The sequence below is a fragment of the Maylandia zebra genome, linkage group LG4 (genome assembly GCF_041146795.1).
Source record: "Maylandia zebra isolate NMK-2024a linkage group LG4, Mzebra_GT3a, whole genome shotgun sequence".
In the NCBI taxonomy this organism is placed as follows: Eukaryota; Metazoa; Chordata; class Actinopteri; order Cichliformes; family Cichlidae; genus Maylandia; species Maylandia zebra.
This window is the reverse complement of record NC_135170.1, coordinates 11,006,626-11,025,760: the sequence shown is the minus strand read 5'-3', so window position 1 is coordinate 11,025,760 and position 19,135 is coordinate 11,006,626. Positions and strand designations below refer to the sequence as shown.

At 41.3% G+C, this 19,135-nt stretch overlaps 2 protein-coding genes across 3 annotated transcripts in view; one reads left to right on the top strand and one right to left on the bottom strand.

The window, feature by feature from the left end:
* The first annotated feature begins 1,512 nt into the window (after window positions 1-1,512).
* mchr1b (melanin-concentrating hormone receptor 1b) lies at window positions 1,513-3,986 on the top strand. Its single transcript, XM_004562993.3, has 2 exons — window positions 1,513-1,773; window positions 1,966-3,986. The coding sequence occupies exons 1-2, from the start codon at window positions 1,710-1,712 to the stop codon at window positions 2,991-2,993; spliced, it is 1,092 nt and encodes a 363-aa protein (XP_004563050.1). The 5' UTR covers window positions 1,513-1,709; the 3' UTR covers window positions 2,994-3,986.
* A 12,212-nt stretch (window positions 3,987-16,198) lies between these two features.
* usp43b (ubiquitin specific peptidase 43b) overlaps window positions 16,199-19,135 on the bottom strand; it is a 90,625-nt gene continuing 87,688 nt past the window's right edge. For both annotated transcript variants that reach the window (XM_076882967.1, XM_012922361.4), the window contains one exon: window positions 16,199-18,794. In XM_076882967.1, the coding sequence (XP_076739082.1) occupies window positions 18,784-18,794 (11 nt within the window). In that variant the 3' untranslated portion in view covers window positions 16,199-18,783. The remainder of the gene's footprint in view (window positions 18,795-19,135) is intronic.

Sequence of the window (19,135 nt, the reverse complement as noted above, 5' to 3'; positions counted from 1 at the left end):
GACTCTCATGTAGAATTGATTGGTTATAAAAAGCTTGCAGGCAGCAAAAAAATAAAACAAGCGATAAAGTCCCTTATTATTGATCTTAATGGAAAGCTAGAAATTTGAGACCATCTCACTGTCAACTCATTGATCTGTGGGCTCTTCTGGGAATAACTACAGTGTTTTCAGAGAGACCTGATTGGTCAGTAGGCTTTGGATTTGTAAGTGTTGATCTGTTATCTTGAACATAACCTGCTCCAATGAGTGAATGACCTTTATGGCCCTGAAAACTTGTGATGTTGTCTCACGTTGTCTCGAGTCTCTCTTTCAGTCACAGGCAAGCTGCAGGATGGCTATGCATTAATTCATTCACAAACTTTCATTGAGATTTTCAGCTGTGTGTCCTGGCTTAACCTTATAGCTTGGTCATCTTCTAGTTACTTTAAACCGCCTACCTGATTGTCAACACCATATCTGACAAGACAAAAGGACTGCCAAATATGTAAAGGCAGAGAAGTGAACATGTTCACTGTAAACTAAACATTTATCAATGCCACACCCTAGTTCGTTCCCCCTTGCCACAAAACTGTCACCCATATTTATCATTATCCTACAAACTACAATTAACTACTATCACTGTTAACTATAGCCACATACATAACACATTTCTCACTTAGATGCATTTATGTCCATCTCATTCAGTCTGAAATGGGAAATTAAGAACACAGATTCATGCATTTTAGCTGCAGTGTAATAAATTAGTCTACTAGGTTAAAGTAGGACACATTAGAGAACGCAGGAATGCAAATTTCTCAATATTATGTTCAAGGATCCATATGGCTTCAGCCATAAAATACGATATGTATAAACGCCATCTCATAAAGCTTTACTTGGATAATTGCTGGAATATTTGGTCTTCTGTTTTCCTGTTTTCATTTCTTGCACATCTGCTTTTAATCCTGGCCTTTGACAGCAGAGGTATTAAAACCTTGACAATGCTGCCACCTAGTGGGAATAAACAAAAATGGGTTCTTTCTGTCTTTAACCAATCAAGGGTTGCTACCAGAAGTACTTAGCCATATGTTAATACCGCACAGTTGAGATAAGAAATGTGCATATCTTTTCCAAATATTACACAGCAAACAATATGGAGAGTGACACTGTTCAGTTGGACAATTAATTAGACTGTTTATAACAGATAACCTATCGTGTGACCTCCATCGTAACGGCATTGTGAATGATAAAGCTATTTGGTCTGACGGCTAACGCTTTTTAAAAGAAAATAAGGTGGAATGAAGCGAGGATATCGTCCATTAGGTATTCACTCAAGAATGACTTCCAGTATTACTCACACTGGCGGCGGAAAGTATAGCTCACAGCTGTTCAGTGGGTGACGACACAAACTTAGAAATAAGAATGATGATTTTTTTAAGGGTCTCCGAGTTGCGGAGTACTTTATCTCGCAGTTGCCAAATACCAGACTCAGAGCTGACGCGAGCGCGCGCGTTTTATCTGTCGCGTGCCTGCTGAAGTGTCTTGGACGACAAAAACATGCGCGCGCGGCTGAACCTCTGCTATCAAAGCCATAAAGCAACAGTTTAAGCTGGATTTTTGTATGCATATGTATATTTAAAATATGCGTATTTTCTCAAGCTCATCTATCTTCTTTGCCTTAAACTGATATATAAGTTATTTTAGAGTATATTCGTATTATTCTTCGAGGTTGGATGGAGGACTACATTATGAATTCATCTTCTTCGTACCTCAGCTCACCTGACAATCTGGAAAAAGGTAAGCTTTTCTTCTTCTCGTTTTTCTGTTGAATTGGGCACATGCATAGAGATTTATCACCAGAGATGAAATATTATGTTGTTCATTTTCATGCAAAAAGTAGTTATTGACACTTTGAAAACAAATGAATGAAAAAAAGTTATAAGGAAAGAAAGCTGATGGAGAATATTCTGTTTTTGTCCTTTCTACCAGATCATGAGCAGTACAACAATGTGCTCATGCCCAGCATCTTTGGTGTTATTTGTTTCTTTGGGATCACTGGGAACTGCATTCTCATTTACACCATTGTGAAGAAGACCAAGTTCTGCTCTCATCCATCAGTGCCAGACATATTTATCTTCAGCTTGTCCATCGCAGACCTCCTCTTTCTCCTTGGCATGCCTTTTCTCATTCACCAGCTCGTGGGCAATGGCTCCTGGTGCTTCGGTGGCACCATGTGCACTGTCATCACAGCGCTTGATTCCAACAGCCAGATCGTCAGCACGTACATTCTGACTGTCATGACTCTGGACCGCTACTTGGCAACAGTCCATCCCATCCGCTTCAAACACGTTCGAACCCCCTTCGTGGCAGGGGCGGCAGTGGCGCTGGTGTGGGTGTTTTCTCTGGTCTCCATTACTCCGGTCTGGATGTACACTGGACTCATGGGTCTCAAGGACGGCTCGGTCGGCTGCGCCCTCCTGCTCCCAAACCCGGCCACAGATACATACTGGTTCACCCTGTACCAGTTCTTCTTGGGCTTTGCTCTTCCTTTAGTGGTCATCTGCAGTGTCTTCTTCAAGATTCTTCAAAATATGTCAGCCACAGTTGCTCCACTACCCCAGCGCAGCCTCAGGGTGCGTACAAGAAAGGTGACCCGCATGGCAGTGGCCATTTGCCTGGCCTTCTTCTTATGCTGGGCCCCTTATTATATCCTCCAGCTGGCCCACCTGGGAGTACAGCGGCCCAGCTTTGCTTTCCTGTATGTCTACAACATCGCCATCAGCCTGGGCTATGCCAACAGCTGCATCAACCCTTTCATCTACATTGTGTTGAGCGAAACATTCAAGAGGCAGTTCATTGTAGCTATTCGGCCACCCCACAGAGGCTTCAGAGTCGCCCCTGCTCAGGCTGAAGGCTTGAGTTTGAGGGTTGCGCCAGAGAGCTCTCATCCATCCCGCTCGCAGTCATCACGGGAACTGCTCCAAAACATGCTGCCCGTCACCGTGGCTGTGCACTGAGATTGACAGCTATCTGGCCACCCCGACCACTGCTAACTGCCACCCCCAGCAACGAGCCATCTGCCAGTACAGATGTCTCTCTTTTTTCTTTCCCTCCTCGGAAAGCACCCGCTGTTCACATCAACACGTGACAAGAGGAGGAATTTCTATGCCACACACACACTGCGTTAATGTACCAAGTGGTGATATTACCGGTGAAGTTTGGAGACGTGTTTATGTTTGTTGTGAGGAATTAATGTATCAACTGTAGTCGTCATATTTTTAAAGAATGAGAATGAAAAAAGGAACAATAGGCAACTTGCAGCTGACATGTGCCATTTTAAAAAAAAATCTGACTTTGTTTAAACTATTCTTGATTTATCAGTATGGTATCTGTGTAAAGGTTTGATGTAAAGCCAACTTCATCACACAGCTGCGTTGTACTTAATGTGTCTTAAATTACTACATCGTGGTAGCAGAAAAGTGCAGATTTGTCACTGTTTTGTGTTGTGCACTGTAAGTTTATCAATGTTGTGGTGGAGAAGAAAAAGCATGTGAGCACATTTAACACATTCTAAAGGTCAAGCCAGCTGCACCATTAAAGAATAGCACACACGGCTGAGGGCAGATTATGCACTAATGAGACAGTATGCAAAAAACCCCTCTAGTAGCACTTGGAGGATGAGCTACTCCTCTCATGCAATCACCGAGGACAGACTGCACGCCTTCACTGGCAAAGACAAAGGATTTGCAGACTTAGTACTGATCTTCTCTTTGTGTGTGCTTGAATGTCATTATTCATGCATCTCCAAATGTTATTCTGCTGTACCTTGGTGACTGTGTGACTTTTTTTTTGGAGGCATTTGTCTCCACGCTGGCTTTGGAGACTCTCACTGTGAATTGGCTGTTGCCGTGTGCAGCCTGTCTTACTGTAACTGTAACTCTTACCTGCTACTGGAAAACTGTGTTTACTGTGCTTACTGTGAAAGCTCTTGTCTCACCCAGTGGGTGGGTTTGTTTTACTCTAATCAATAATAAAATGTGTGTGTGAATTTGTCAGTGTGTGATGGATTTTTGTCTTCAAAGGCTCGCATTTTGCACCGTAAAATCAGACGGGACATCTTGATTGCAGTTTTTTTTCTTCTAAAGAGATCTTGCGATTCTCTAAATATAAGGGTGAGTGAAATGTGGATTTCAGTTTCAGTTTCTCACTTCAGTGGTTTGAAACATCATCTAATTATCAGTAGTGAAACATCAGAAGTAAAATGTTAGTTTTGATGAGATTTATTCAGCCAAACTGCAGCTGAAATTAACAGAAACTGTAACAAAACATCTTTATTGTTTTGATCCTCAATGGCATAGGAAACAAAGTAATGAAGTAATATAAAAAAGTAAAAGAGTAAATGATTATGATAATATATACTTGGTGGACTCTTTATTAGGTACACCCTCTCTTGTCTTCAGAGCTAAATTCACTCAGAGGTTTTGGTCCATCTCGACATGATGTGAATACCCCATTCTAACACATCCCAAAGGTGACTGCAGAGGCTATTTGAGTTCAGTACAAGTTCAAGAAACCGATTTGTGATGATCTGAGCTTTTTTGACATTGTGTGTTATTTTCCTGGAAACAGCCATCAGATGATCGTCACACCGTGGTCATAAAGGTATGGACATGATCAGCATCAGGCGGGCTGTGGAGTTCTCTCCCAAACCACTAAAACTTTGATCCGGGGCAGGATGGATTCTTCCTTTCATACTGTTTAAATCAAACTGTGACCCAGCCATCTGAATGTCATAGCAGAAATGGAGACTCATCAGAACAGGAAACGTTTTTGGTGAGCATGCCTAAACTTTAGCCTCTGTTTCCTGTTTCCCCTGCAATCAGAGTTTGACCCATTGTGCGTTCACAAATGCCACACTCAAAGTCACTTGAACACCTTTCTTCCTCATTCCGATGCTCAGTTTGAACTCCAGCAGACCATCTTTATATTTCTAACTTCAATGAGTTGCTGCAATGTGATTGGCTGATTAGGTATTTGTGTCAAAGAGGAAGTTGAACAGGTGTACCTAACAAACTGGTCAAACTGGTGTTCCAGGTTTTGGTAGCTGTATTCAGTATCAAAAAACAAACAAACAAAAAAACCCCCAAAACCCAGCAGAGTGGGATAAAGCTGTCATTACATCTCATTTAAATGGTAATTCCTTACACACACACTTCATAATGAAATCTCAAGGCAGCCTATTTACTGTCAACACTACTGACAGATTACCTTTGACTGTGGTTATAGCCCTGATGACAAAACTGCGTGGCACCGCTAATGAGTGTTTTTCTGCTCCTGCGCGTCTCACCTCCTAAGAGCAGCATTTTGAATTTAAATTTCAGTTAAAGTCTCCGGAGGGACTTAATTACATAAACCGGTGTAATAACACTGGAGGGGCCCTAAATGAATTCACAGATTATCAAGCTTTAGAATGAACTTCAGATTTTGATTGCAAGACTTTTGTCACACAGATCCAGTGAACGGGAAAGCACACACAAATCAAAGTAGTGTTTTTACTGCATAAGGTAACATGAGGGTGAGTGAATCTCCAAGGCTAAGGAGCATCGGGTTACTGGGTTGAAGGAGGGGGTCATTTCAGGAAGGGACTTATCAGCAAACAAATTCTCAACAGCCAACTAGATGAAATGATGCTTGAAGAGTAATATGGAAAGACAGAGAGAGAGCACCGGGTCCACTCCAGCAGGGGCTCAAGGTCAGGCTGACCCAGAATGAGAGAATCTGCAGGGGCTGCAGAGGGCAGCGTGATGTTTTTGCAAAAATATGTTATTTTCTCTACTCTAACCTCTGTGAATGGAGGATTCAGACAGAACTGCCAATACTTGTAACTCTTGCTGTGCCAACCTTTGCGAAGCTCACGTCCTGCTTTGCTCAGACTCCATTAAATGTCAACGTTAACGCTGTAAATGTAATGTTAGTGTAAATAAATTGGTCACAAAGGGACCACAAAAAGTGGTGGAAAATAATCCCATTGAGGTTGAAAAGAAACAGTAAGAAATTCAAAATGACAGAGAGAAAAATCAGACGGCTGTGTCCTCTTCCAGCGGCCTGTAATTCCATGTTTTCCATCAATAGGTGTATTTGTAGCTCAGTATGAAAATGGCATTGAGCCAAACAGAACCACTGCTATGCTGCACAATGGATTGTTCATGAACACAATGTGGTATAGTTGTGCATGTATCCTCACACCCACTTTCACTGACTAGAAGTGCCTTCAGAAAAGAATTGCACGCTGTTGCTCACTCGCTATCTTGCCAGTGGCATTAGTCATCACCTTCAAGCCAAAGAGATGGAGGAGAGTGGCTAACATGCACTCAGCCCGCATAGATTTCTATAAATGTGTCAGTGCAAATGTGGCAGATGGGATGATTTCGATGCTGAGAGCACATGATCTTGTGATGGAAGTTAGGGGCTCCTGCGTGTGCCCACCTCCCTTTTGATTTACACTGACGCAATTTCATAAATTTCAAAAGCAGCTATAGCCACAGGAGAGTTAACCTCCCCCGAAATTTCTGCCCCAGCAACAGCAGCAATTACCCTTGTTATGATGAGTTTTGTCCACCTCCTGGCCTCAAACAGCCTTTTGATGCACCCTGTTTTATTATGCTCTGTATCAGAGCACAAGTGTGTCTTTGTAGCTATTAGGAAATTGATGTAATGCCATGCTATTTGTTATAACAAATGACACGTGGATTGCAAAAAGAGGAATAAAAGACACGTTTTTTTGCACCCTGATCGTCCCCCTGGCAGGTGAACTTTCAGAGCTGTATTATTCCACGTCTGTTTGATGTGACACACTGACACGGGGCTGGATATCATCTGGTTTTAATGCAGCGTTATAATATCAAGTGTGCAGGATCTGGGTGTAAGTCTATATAGTAAACCTAGTCTTTTGAAATGAGCTTGTATAATATTGTTCGCTCTAAGTGACATTTTGGGAAAAGCTTCTATTGGTATGTTTCAAGGGTTTAAAACTGGAAAAATGTCAAAAAATAATAGAATTCAATGAACAAACCCAACTATAATGAAAGCAATGCCTTGTGAAGGTGTGAAAATGTCAGAGTATTAGAGCTATATTGTTCCACACTGGTGTGGAGCAGGAATTTGTTTGGAAGTCATTTTCACTCCAATATTGCAGCAACAGGTGAGCATGAGACTCTGAGCACAGCACACTGGCTCAAAGTCTTTTTAAAGCTGGTTCTTTAAGATGTGCTGATAAAAAAAAGTGCTTGGAATAAATTACAACTTTAATGAAAAACTTTTCAGGAATACTATATTCTGTTTGGTATGCTTCATTTCAAGGCTTTCAAATAGGAATAAGTGCATAATTAAATGAAATAAATATGTATATAAGAATGAAGCACTTGCTTCTGTGGGTCTGATGAGAACATTGGTACTACTCTTTTTTATCTATATTTTTATTAGTTTATTGAGGATTGACATTAAAAAGCTGAAGAAAATAAAAGCTAACTTGTTTTCTTCATTGGGTTTATTGAGTCTGATATTTTGGGAGTATTGTTTAAATGACAGCTTGTTAAAGGCGAAGAAGCAGAGGGGGGACTGCTCGTCACACCTGATCAGAACTGTGCAGACTTTATGATTATTTGCAGGCATATGGTTAATATTAGCAGTACTCACCTTTTCCTGGATGTCTTCTCAGCAGGGTGTGGATCAAAAAAGCAAAAGGAGCTCAGCACACGAAGTGTTTCTAATATCCTAATAACCCCTTAACGCCTAGTGTCTCATATTTGATTCATACAGTTTTTTGTGAGTTTTTGAGGCATCTACATCATTGTTGTGATCCCCCCCCCCCCCCCGCATTAAAAATCTAAATAAATGGCACAATACATTTTAAGCAATTGCTACAAACACGATACAAATATGGAAAATAAAATTGAATTATTATTTTTAACTAATTTGTCAGATGGTTCAATAACTAGAATTTTATGGCAATTATTTTATATTTCAAGCTTTAAGGGTTTAAATCACAAATGTTATTGAATCATTTAGAGGAAGTTGTACAATTTAAATGTTTCTTTTCTTTGTATGATACTTTGGTTTGGTGTTACCTTGTGTGGATAATGCCCAGACTTTGTTTATGAATTTAAATCTGACATTTTCTTTCTCTTGTCACTTGTTTTATTTAAAAGCTTGAGTTGCTTCAGACTTTAAACAAACTATAATCACCATATAAAAAACGATCATACAACAATGGAAATGAAGCTACCGACAACTTTGTAAAGTATTTACATGAATTATACTTTGCAGGCAGCAATATGATGCTTATTGCAGAAAAACCAAGAATACATAAATAAATGATAAGCCATGCTTTTTCTGATTTACCCATTGAGAGTACCAAAGGAGTCATGATTTATTCAAGCGCTGTGCTTCTGAACATCCATCAAGTCTTATTAAACACATGAGGAAACCCATCGTGATGCTGAGGAGTAATACCCCATGCTAACCTATGTTGATGTAGGGTGTCTGCAGAGGTAATTCAAACAGTTTGTCAATCAGGCACCACCACACTCAGGGTGATTCAATTCTGTTTCCTCTGAAATCACATACTTGCTAGTGGAACAGAGCCAGATTTGAGGAGAAAAGAAGTCCTCATCTATCAGTCCCATTTCCCTTTGTATCCATCCTGGATAACTGCATTGCAGAAAATAACAGGAAAGTGGTGCATTTGTGAAAAATGTGCTTGAGGAATAACAAGAAACAACAAGTACTTTGAAGTCTATGTTTTACACTTGTTAGTGAAGTGTTTCTGGAATCATTAAAAAAGAAAAGCTGGCATGTTCAGACATACAGCCGTGTTTTTCGCAGAGTTTAAGGGTTCTATCAGAGTGCTTGAGTGTGCATCAGGCTACAATCTTTTGATAACAAGAGTGAACATTGCAGTAACACACCAGACCCTGGCTTGTTTTCCTGCTGACATCAAAGAAAGCACCAGAGGCTGAATATGATGATTAATATTGCTCCAGCACACCGCTTCTCTGTTAGCAACCATTTTCCTGAAAGGTCTTGCGGAAATGTCAAACAGTGAAAGCTGTTTTTATTTACATTTGATCAGCAGTTCTATTCAGTGTCGTGTTGGGCATCTGGCCCTCCTGCTGCAGAAGAGCATATAATTGTATAATTATAACAAGCAGAACCTCCCTTATTTTGGTAACTTAGACATAGAAAACACATTAGCCTTGTTGGACAACACTGGGCATTATATTAGTCTGTGTATGTTAATAGGAATTTATTTGCACAGCAAGTCCTGTTAATGAAGCAGATGCTGTGAGAACATTTAAAGCATGTTGCTGCATACAAAATAAGCTAATGTCTTTTTAAATGATCTTTGGTCATGGCAAGAATAAGAAAGTGAATAAGAAACACAAACCTCCTCATTTGAGATTCAGTCCATGATCCCTTTGTCTTGCAGTCTATAACCCTCACTGTTCTCCAGGGTATGCTGAACAAATGCAGAATATGCAGAGTGTAGAGAGGCTCCTGACTTTCCCAATTGGTTAATTGTTGATTCTAAATTGGCTCTAGGTGTGAACTTGAACGTAAAAGGTTTGATTGCCGACCTTTCTGGGGTCTTGTTTGGCTTCTGGCTCTGTCACACCTGGGATAACCCCTTCATGCTACCTTCACGCTCACATAGCTGAATGTCAAAATCGTGTCAGGACAGACACAGTCTCTCTTCAATAACACAGTGAGTTTATTTACAAGGGAACAGTGCAACAATAGTCCAACACAAAGTCCACAGTAGTGATGATCCCGCTTCCTGAGTGTGCGTGAGTGTCCTCGCTAAGTCTCTCCACAGGAGCTCTCCCAGGCTCAGTTTGCCCCCTGCTTTTTCGGAGGGGTTTCTCTGCAGGTGTCTGCACACAGAAGACAACAGAAAGTCTTCCAAACAGATTACAGAGCCAGACAAGAAGCATGGAAGCCAGAGTCACTCTAACTGTGAGCTATTCAACAATACAGCGACGACTGAAGCTCTGCAGCTCCATAAGTAGTGGCTTTGAGGAGGGCTCAGGAACAGCTGTGTGATGATCAGCAGGAAGATTGGAAAAGCTGTAAAACCTGTGGAAATGGAGAAAGAGCCAGGTGCTGCTAATCAAATACACCTGATTAATTGATCATCTAAAAGTGAATGCACCGCTACGAAAGGAGAAGTTTTGTCAGTTTGCAGGTCTGGAACAATTGGGTCAGTGTTAATGCAATACCAACAAGGAAAGACATCAGCTTCACATCAATCAGGGGAGGGTTATAAAGTCACGTCGAAACCATTTGAAGTCCATCATTCAGCAGTGAGAAGGATTATTCACAAATGATTCAAGATAGTTGGCAGTCTTCCCAGGAGTGGATGTCCCAGCAAATACACTCCAAGGCCAGACCGTGCAATGCCTGTAGTAACTGCCAAAACCCCAAGAGCTACGCCTCAGACTCTACAGGACTCAGTTAGCAGGTTAAATGTTAAAGGCCTTTTCCAAAACAGGACTTTAAACCTGGCTCGGGTTTAAGGTCATTGTGGAAATGCTGGGGTGGGAACTTATAAGAGCTGTGCATACATGAATGACTGCAAACCCCAATGAACTGAAACAATATTGTAAAGAAGAGTGGCCCAAAGGTTTTTTGTTTTTACAAGAAGATACTTGATTATTTTACTGATGCTTTCTCCTGATGCTTGAAGTTTTTTCAGTAATACTGTAATTTCTAGAGTGTGTATATAGGGGCACTTAAGTTTTTACAGTAATAGTGTAATTTCTGCAGTAAGTTATTTTGCAAAATTATAATATATTTGACAGAAAAAAAATACCTGTTATTCATATCTAGAGATTAGTACAAGCTAATTGTGCAAATGTCCCAAATGTAACAGACTCTCTTTAATAATTTGGTCCTAATTCTGTTTCCCACAGAATTGCACTCGATTAGTGGCAGCAGTTTGTGCCCAAAAGAGGTGGCACACAAGCTTTTGCAAATATATTCATGTATCATACTACAAATACTTTTAGGAAATAAATAGCAGAACAAAAATTGCCATTATTCTGAACTACAGTTAGTAATAACAATCCTTATTTCTCTCTATAGCCTCAGTCAGCTTGGCACAGAGCAACATTTGAACCTATTATCTACATATAACATGAGGAAACATGAGATGGGACGGGTCAGTGGTAACCGTTTAGCATCGACTGAAACTTAACTGTAACAGAGGCGACCGCCACTTTCTTCACAGATTAAAAAAATAAACATGTAAATAACACATATGGATGTTGCTTTGGTGGTTTGTCTATATCTTAGATTGGGTAACTCTGATTCCAGCAGTGATTGGGAAATTGTAATTCAAGTATAGTCAGTACATTTGATGTAACAGTCAAATAAACTTCCACCAGCTCCCAGAATGCTTTGCTGTTTACACAATACTACTGGATTTTTGAAATACAGCCTGCTTACTGTAAAATCCTGCTGCAGTTTTTACAGGAATTTGTTACAGTGTATTTATACAAGTGTTGAACAGCTAACACACAGCCATGTTCCTGTTTAAATAGATGAAAGGGCTTATTTTTCTTCCCCTATTTGGCCTTCTTTAGTAAAAGACCAAAAGTTAGACTCCATTTCATTTTATTCTAATGCTGGTCCGTTTGAAAAACACCCTGAAAATGTACATCTCCCAGTCTCAATGAAACTGATGTAACGATTTCTTCTTCTAGCACAGACTCCTTCAGGGTAGAGATGTCCTGATATAGTTTTAGACATTTTTAGATTTTTAGGCTCTTTCAAAGAATATCTCGCACATCTTATGTATCTTTGCAACACCTAACCCAGTGAGGCTCTGTCAGTGTGCAAGAAACTTCTTTAACCTGGGAAACTAAAGAAAAAGAAGGCGTAGGCAGAAACAAAATGCTGCTGGTAACAGCTGTGGTGAGATAAGGCAACCTTGTAGTAATTCAAATAGTTCACCCAGCGCTGTGTTGTGTCAGTGTATGAAATGTGGTGTGAAGCACTTCATGGCACTTCCCTACAAGCTTTGAAATATGGCTCACACTTGGACTATTCACTCCATTCAAATCAGCTCTAAGTTAATACATAGGTGCTAAAGAACATTTAAAAATAGCACAGGTACATACAGAGGGTAAAAGTTCAAGACAGATGACAACTCATACTGAGTTAAAAGCCAAAGAGAAAAGGTTTTAAAAACAGCAAAGGATATAGCCTGCCTGCTTCTGGGGGCGGCTCATTCCACATTTTAGGAGCCAAAGCTGCAAAGGCTTTGGCTCCTCTGGTTTTATAAAATGTCTTTGGGACAGTCAAAAGCTGATCTAAGAGCACGTGACGGCATGTAAGGGTGAAGCAGCTCAGACAAATAAGAAGGGGCAAGATCATTAAGAGTCTTAAAAACAAATTACATCATTTTAAAAGGGATTCAAAACTGAACGGGAAGCCAGTGAAGGGATGCTAAAAATTGTGCAGCAGCATTTTGTACAAAGCGGTAGATGTGAGAGGGAAGCCTTGTGAATTCCACTTAAAAGACTATTATAATAATCCGAGAGATGATAAATGCGTGGATCGGTGCCATCTAGACAGGATGGGCTTGGTTTTGCACTGCCGCCTCAAGTGGAAGGAGGCTGGGGTCCATCTTCACACCTAAATTGGTGATGCTGGATTTTTCATGTGGAGCCAAACAGAAAAAGTCAAAGGCAGGGAAACAGCTGGAGCCACTGGATTTAAGAACTGTGACCTCAGTCTTTTCTTTCATTAAAATGGAGCGGTTGGTCCTGGCTCAGCTTCGGCGCCTAATAAGCTCATCACTGGACCCACTTCAGTTTGCCTACCAGCCTGGCATTGGAGCGGATGATGCCGTCATTCACCTCCTACATCGTTCCCTCGCTCACCTGGAGACCGCTGGAAGCACTGTGAGAATCATGTTCTTTGATTTCTCCAGTGCCTTCAACACCATTCTTCCCTCTAAAGGACAAGCTGGTGAACTCTGGAGTGGACCATCACCTCACTACCTGGATCCTGGACTACCTCACCGACCGACCACAGTATGTGAGGGCTGTGTGTCGGACAGGGTCGTCTGCAGTACGGGGGCCCCACAGGGAACGGTTCTGGCTCCGTTCCTCTTCACCATCTACACTGCAGACTTCTCCCACAATTCCACCCAGTGCTTCCTGCAGAAGTTCTCTGATGACTCTGCAATAGTCGGCCTCATCACTGATGGGGACGACAAGGAGTACAGAGGTCTGACCCAAGACTTTGTGGACTGGTGCCAGCTGAACTACCTCCAGATCAACGCCAGTAAAACCAAGGAACTGGTGGTAGACTTCCGCAGGCACAAGCATTCTCCACTGCAACCACTGAACATCCAAGGTATGGACATTGAGGCTGTGGACAGCTACAGGTACCTTGGTGTTCATCTGAACAATAGACTGGACTGGACTCATAACTCAGACGCCCTCTACTGGAAAGGGCAGAGCAGGCTGTACCTGCTGCGGAGACTCAGGTCGTTTGGAGTGGAGGGCCCACTCCTGAAGAAATTCTATGACTCTGTTGTGGCTTCTGCTATCTTTTATGGCGTGGTCTGCTGGGGCGGCAGCATCTCTGCTGGGGACAGGAAGAGACTGAACAGGGTGATCCGAAGGGCCAGCTCTGTTCTAGGATGCCCTCTGGACCCAGTGGAGGTGGTGAGTGACAGGAGAATGGCGGCTAAGCTGTCATCCCTGATGGACAACATCTCCCACCCCATGCAGCAGACTGTGACAGCACTGAGCAGCTCCTTCAGTGGGAGACTGCGGCACCCACGGTGTGGGACGGAGAGATTTCGCAGGTCTTTCCTCCCCACTGCTGTCAGACTCCATAATAAAGACTTTAACTGATCAAGCACACACATCCATACATATGCAATAATACTAAGTGCAATAATCCTTTCTGTCATCGTTGTATTTTTACTCAGTTGTATATAGTATTTGTATTTGTATTCTATTTTTATCTTATTGTATATTTATTTTATTTTATTCTACTGTATATAGTATTTTATTCTATTCTGTACAGTTGTGTACTGTATTTATTCTTATTGTATTCTAATTTTTGCCTCATAACTTTTGCACTGTCCACTTCCTGCTGTGACAAAACAAATTTCCCACGTGTGGGACTAATAAAGGTTATCTTATCTTATCTTATTAAGAAAATTCACCCCCTGATGTCTTTGAGACATTTAAGGAGAGGCTGAACAGAACCACTGTGTTTTAAAAGGAAATAGACTTGACAGCCATCAGCATATAAGCTGGTAGCAAATAGAAAGAGAACAGTAGAGGACCAAGAATGGAACCCCAAGGTACCCCCCAGGGGAGGGCAGCGGAAGTACAGGTAAAATCATTCATTATGACACACAAAGTCCTTTCAGAGAGGTCGGACCTAAACCACTGCAGAGCTGAACCAGTGATGCCCACCCACTGCTACAGTCTGTTTTTACAGTCTGTCGGCTTGCAAAAGCAGGTACGGTCTTTCAGCGGCTCCGGACGATCTGGTCAATCCCAAAGATCGATCTGGTGACGAAGATTCGTCTGCTCAACTCCATCGTTATACCTACCGCGATCTGTACTTGTGAGATGTGGAAAACATCAGCCAGAAGACTCAATGTGGCCCAACAGCGATGGCTAAGAGGGAACCTGGGGGTCTCTTACCGGGACCATGTCACCAATGAAGAAGTACACCGTCGGACTGCCACACGTCCCCTCCAGGACATTGTGACTGAGCGACATGTGCGCTTTGCAGGTCATGTTCTATGCCAACCCCCACACCAACTGCCCAAGATTGCCATCATGTGGAACCCACCCTGTTACGACCCGGCTCAAAAGCCGCAACATAAAAAAAGGAGACGAACAACAGAGTGTGGGTGAGAAGAGGTTTCATCCTAAAATGGAAAACCAGGTTGGCTAAAATGGCTGGTGCCACCAAGGCAAAGACTAGTGCACTGCCGGAAAGCTTGCCTCAGGTATGCTTTTATCCACACCTGACTAGGTGTGGCCAATTAGCACCAGCTGAAAACACTGAGACGATTAGAAGCTGCAGAGGGACGTAACCAAGATGGAAACCAGGCTGTCCCTGTACAACATGGTAGAGAACTTTCATCGATGATTTACGCACCACAGACATTGCGATGAGGGCGAAGCAGCTACAGCTGATCGAGTACGTTGGCGGACATTTGACGCCCAATGCGCCGAATGGCGCAGGAGGACCTAACTAACTAATTAGAATAATAACCATTATGACATGACATCATCACACAGTTACTACAGATTTGTTGGCTGCACATCCATGATGTGACTCGCCCATTCCACCACATCCCAAAGATGCCCTATTGGTTTGAGATGTGATGACTATGGAGGCAAACTCATTGTCATGTTCAAGAAACCAGTGTGAGATGATATGAGCTGGACATGGTGTATCATCCTGCTGGAAGCATTAATACTCAGATAGGCTGTGGTGTTTAAATGATGCTGAGTCGGTTCCAAGGTGTCTGAAGTGTGTCAATAATTTTTGTTTTTGCACCAAATTCTGACCCTATCATCTGAATGTCAGAACAGAACCTGACACTCATCAGTGGAGGGAACAGTTTTCCAGTCTTCTGTTGTCCAATTTTGGTGAGCTTGTGCAAGCTCTTCCTCAGTTTCACCCAGAGAACTGCCACATACTGGATACTTTCTATTTTTCAGACCATTGTCTGTAAACCCGAGGGACTGGTTGTGTGAGAAAATCTCAGTAGATTACCAGTTTCTGAAATATCCACTTAATTTCACTTAGTTTGAACTCCAGCGGGTAGCCTTGAGCATGTCAGCAAACTTAAATGCATGTAGTTGCTGCCATGTGATTGGCTGATTTCATAGTTGTGTTAACAAGCAGTTGAACAGGTGTAACTAACAAACTGGTTTCTGGAAAATTAATCTTGGTTATTATCTATACATTGTTTTGTATGCATGAACATTTTTTTTTTAAATTTAAAAATGTTATTATTCACACTTTGAGTTTAAAAAAAAAGATGATTAAGTATGAATTAAGAGGAGCCATGCAATGCCTTTTTTTTTAAATAAAAGAAAAAACTCAGCTGTTTTTCATTTATTTGAAGCAATGTTGAGAAAAATGCACCACAAATAATTCTGCCACACTGACATGATTTGTGAGAAAAGCTGTGTTTAATTTGCAACCCATAAAACTCTCAGTACGTTATGCAGATGTTACAGACAGTCCGATTCAAGAACTTGCGTGTGTTGTGTCACATTCAAACCTACCAAACCTATTATTCCGCCCTTTCGTGGTAATCTGAAGCATACAGTTTTAATCTGGTACTTAAATTACATAATTACACATCAGGTACAAAATGTAGACTTTTAAAAAAGTTAATAAAATAGAATCTAGCCATTGTTCCCAAATAATGTATCAGACACATCCTTCATGTATGATCACTTAATTTGGTAAATAGTGATTTTAAACAGTTACGTCAAATGACAGAACATAAAACAGCGAGGACAGATACAGTGTGTGCAACTAACAGGGACTCTGAAAAGCATCAGTGACAAATTTAAAACACTGAAAACAGTTTATTGTAAATCAAAAGCTTATCGTCGAGTTTGAATAGAGAAAAAAAATGTTATTTCTGGTTTGCTCATCCTTCCGCCGCATCGGAGAAAGCTATCACGGTGCAGCTCCAGAAATGGTGATTACTCTGAATTAAACAGACACTAAATATTCAGGAAGAGCTCCTGCTTCTGGCGGCTACTTTATACAATTTTCAGGGAATGCTTTGAAGCATGATTGCCATTAACACTCTGCTTATCTTCAAGTCTTCGATGAAAGAACAACCTACGATTTTTTTAAATCAGCAAAATTTCAATCCAACTCGAGTGAAAAAGACATACAGTACACACTCACTCTCCCACACACTGGAGCAGCAGATGTGGAGATAAAAAAAAAAAAACAGCCCTCTCCTTTATTGCTGTGCAAGCCACTGAGGTGGTAAAAACATGTTTTCTGTGCTTTCTTAAAATTTCCTCATGACGTCAGAGCAAACCAACCACTGGAAAATGCACATTTGGAAAGAATGGGGTTTCACAGCTCCAACACCCCCCCAGAACAAACCTTTAGTCATGAAAGTCCCCTTACATACTCTTCACCAGCCGAAGTACAGATGAGAACAAAATTATTATCACCTGTATGAAATTTCTAATTTTCCCTATTGCTTTTGTAACAGAGCAATCTTGATAATCCCAAAGCAAGGATATACAAAGTGGTCACAGCATTTCCAGGTGTCAACAACTGGAGTGAGAAGTATCATCAAGAAATTAAAAGAGAGTCACAGAGTACAGAACGAGCCTGGCAGAGGTAGGAAGCCAAAGATCTCAAAGACTCTGGAAAGAAAATTTGCCAACAACTGCCAAGACACCATTGAATGACTTAGTCAAGTAGGGAATTGTAGTCTCCAAGAAGACTATCACTCGAACCATGTACAGGAGTGGATTGGGAGGTTGCAGAGCAAGAAAAACTTCTGCAGAAGAGACAGATGAAAGTATGTTACTAACAACTTGGAGAAATAATAAGCGTACTGGAAGCGTGTCCTTTGGTCAGATGAGATGAAACTAGAGCTCTTCGGCCACAGAGACTCTGCTTACATTGTAGGCCTACAACCAAAGAATACCGACCCCACAGTGAAACACGGTGGTGGGATTATTAGGCTGTGGGGATGCTCCAGTGCATCTTGAACTGAGGATCTCATCAATGTGGAAGGAACTCTATCTTGCAACACAGGAATGACCCAAAACACACATCGCTCCTGGGGAAGAACTCGACTGAGAAGACCAAAGTGAATATTATTGACTGGACTACACAAAACCCTAAATTGGATCCTACCTAAAATCTGTGGGATGAACTGAAGACCAAGTTCCATGCCAGAAGGCCATCGAATCTGTAGGAGCTTGAGAGATTCACCAAAGAAGAACATGCAGGTGGTTATCCAGCAAAAGGGATTCACATTTGACTTTTTACATCAACTGGGCTAATAATTTTGGCACTGATAAGTAAAATAACATAAGCATCCAAAATAAAACTAGGATGTTTGGAAAAGCTTTGTTAAAAATTGCCTGCTCTGTGTATCAGTACTTTGGAAAAAGGGGAGGCTAATAACTCTGTCCTCATCTGTATCTGTTGGTTTTGCCCAATTTGTACAATGCAATTGTTCCAAATGAGCTCAGATATGGAAAAGTGTACAAAAAAGAAAGTGCAACAAAATATAATATTTAACTGATAATACAGCCGGTTAACAGTGCTGTGTTAGTATAGTTTTTGCAGCGCTTTAGAACAATCTTACACATCATCGCCCATTAACTGTAAACTGTTCTTTAGTCAGTACATGCCACACTCCACAATGGACTAAAACTATGCAAATTCACCATATCAACCTCCACTTTCAAAAAAGTTGATCATAAACTCAAACATGTAGTGTACTAACAGCAGACAGCAGTGTAAAAACAACACAAAAAGTGCAGGAAACAAATCACATTACAGCAGTATTTTCCCTTAGTAATTCATCTCTGCATAGATTTCATTTAAGACACACACAGGTGAGAACTTAGAACAGTACTATGAAGGGGAGAGAGAAGATGTACTTTGATTCGGCGATGCCTCCAGCTGTGGGCTTCTCCCAGTGCGTGGGTGTGGAGGAATCAGTAGGGAGCTCGGGTGTTCAGCAGTCATTCAAGGCTCTCACAGAGGCACTTATAATGGGATATAAAAGGAAACAATTAGTATTTGATCACCTGTCAAACAGGAAATCAGCATTAGCATTGGTAACAAAGAAAAAGCTGGCTTCAACTGAGATTTTGACATGTGTGGCTGCATTTGCTGGAATTTAATAGCTTACACCTAATCCATCAATTGGAATTCATTCCACAGTTTCAATTAATGCATTACAGCAGCAGGAATGTTTGGCCAATCCGCTTCCACTGTCACCACTTCTTTGTTCACCAAAGGCAGTTTCTCATTTTAAAACCAAGCTGACATAAGAAGAAAAACATCAACCATGCCGCTGACATTAGCTCTAATTTGTGCTTTTTGT